Here is a 616-nt window from a genome sequence, read left to right on the forward strand (position 1 = left end):
TTCACACAAACATACACATGCGCGCGCGCGCACTTCATGTGTGTGTCTCAGCAGCTTCATCCTCATAAACTTCTTTCACTTACATTATTGATTTCCTCAGTTGTATTCCGCCTAACTTCCCTTTGTTTCCTGCCTCCCCACAGTGACCTGGAGAGCAACCGCATCTCAAAGGTCGTCAAGAGAAGTCTTGAAGTTCGTGTGGAACAGCTGTGAGTTATTTTGGCCTCGTTACCCTTTGACCTTCTTTGAATTATGATTGGACTAACTGTTAACAATGATTAGCTGGGTAGTCGATCCTTGGCAAATGATCTCGCAGGTGTTACAGTTTACATCTTAATTTAGCTGAATATTTTAAGTTTTTTAAAATTTGAAAAATTTTGAAGATATGAAAATTTTTACAAAGTAGAAAATGTTTAAATTTTAAAATTTAAAAATACTTTACTAAAATAATCTTTCCTAATGATAAAAAAAATAAAAATTTATAAAAAATGAAATAATGATAAAAATTTAATGAAAATGTAATAGAAAAAAAATATAAAAAAAATAAAATAATAAAATTAAAAATACAATAATAAAATAATAAAATAATAATAAAAAAAAAAGACCCCAAAAACCC

General features: G+C 29.4%; 1 protein-coding gene across 1 annotated transcript in view; it reads left to right on the forward strand.

Annotated features, from left to right (window-relative positions):
* Positions 1 to 616, forward strand: part of LOC119588193 (lutropin-choriogonadotropic hormone receptor-like) — a gene marked incomplete at its 3' end in the record, with an annotated part of 106,720 nt that overhangs the window by 13,600 nt on the left and 92,504 nt on the right. Inside the window, 1 exon segment of the mRNA XM_037936896.1 lies at positions 144 to 209. Coding sequence (XP_037792824.1) covers positions 144 to 209 — 66 coding nt within the window.

This window comes from Penaeus monodon, chromosome 23, assembly GCF_015228065.2.
Source record: "Penaeus monodon isolate SGIC_2016 chromosome 23, NSTDA_Pmon_1, whole genome shotgun sequence".
Classification (NCBI taxonomy): Eukaryota; Metazoa; Arthropoda; class Malacostraca; order Decapoda; family Penaeidae; genus Penaeus; species Penaeus monodon.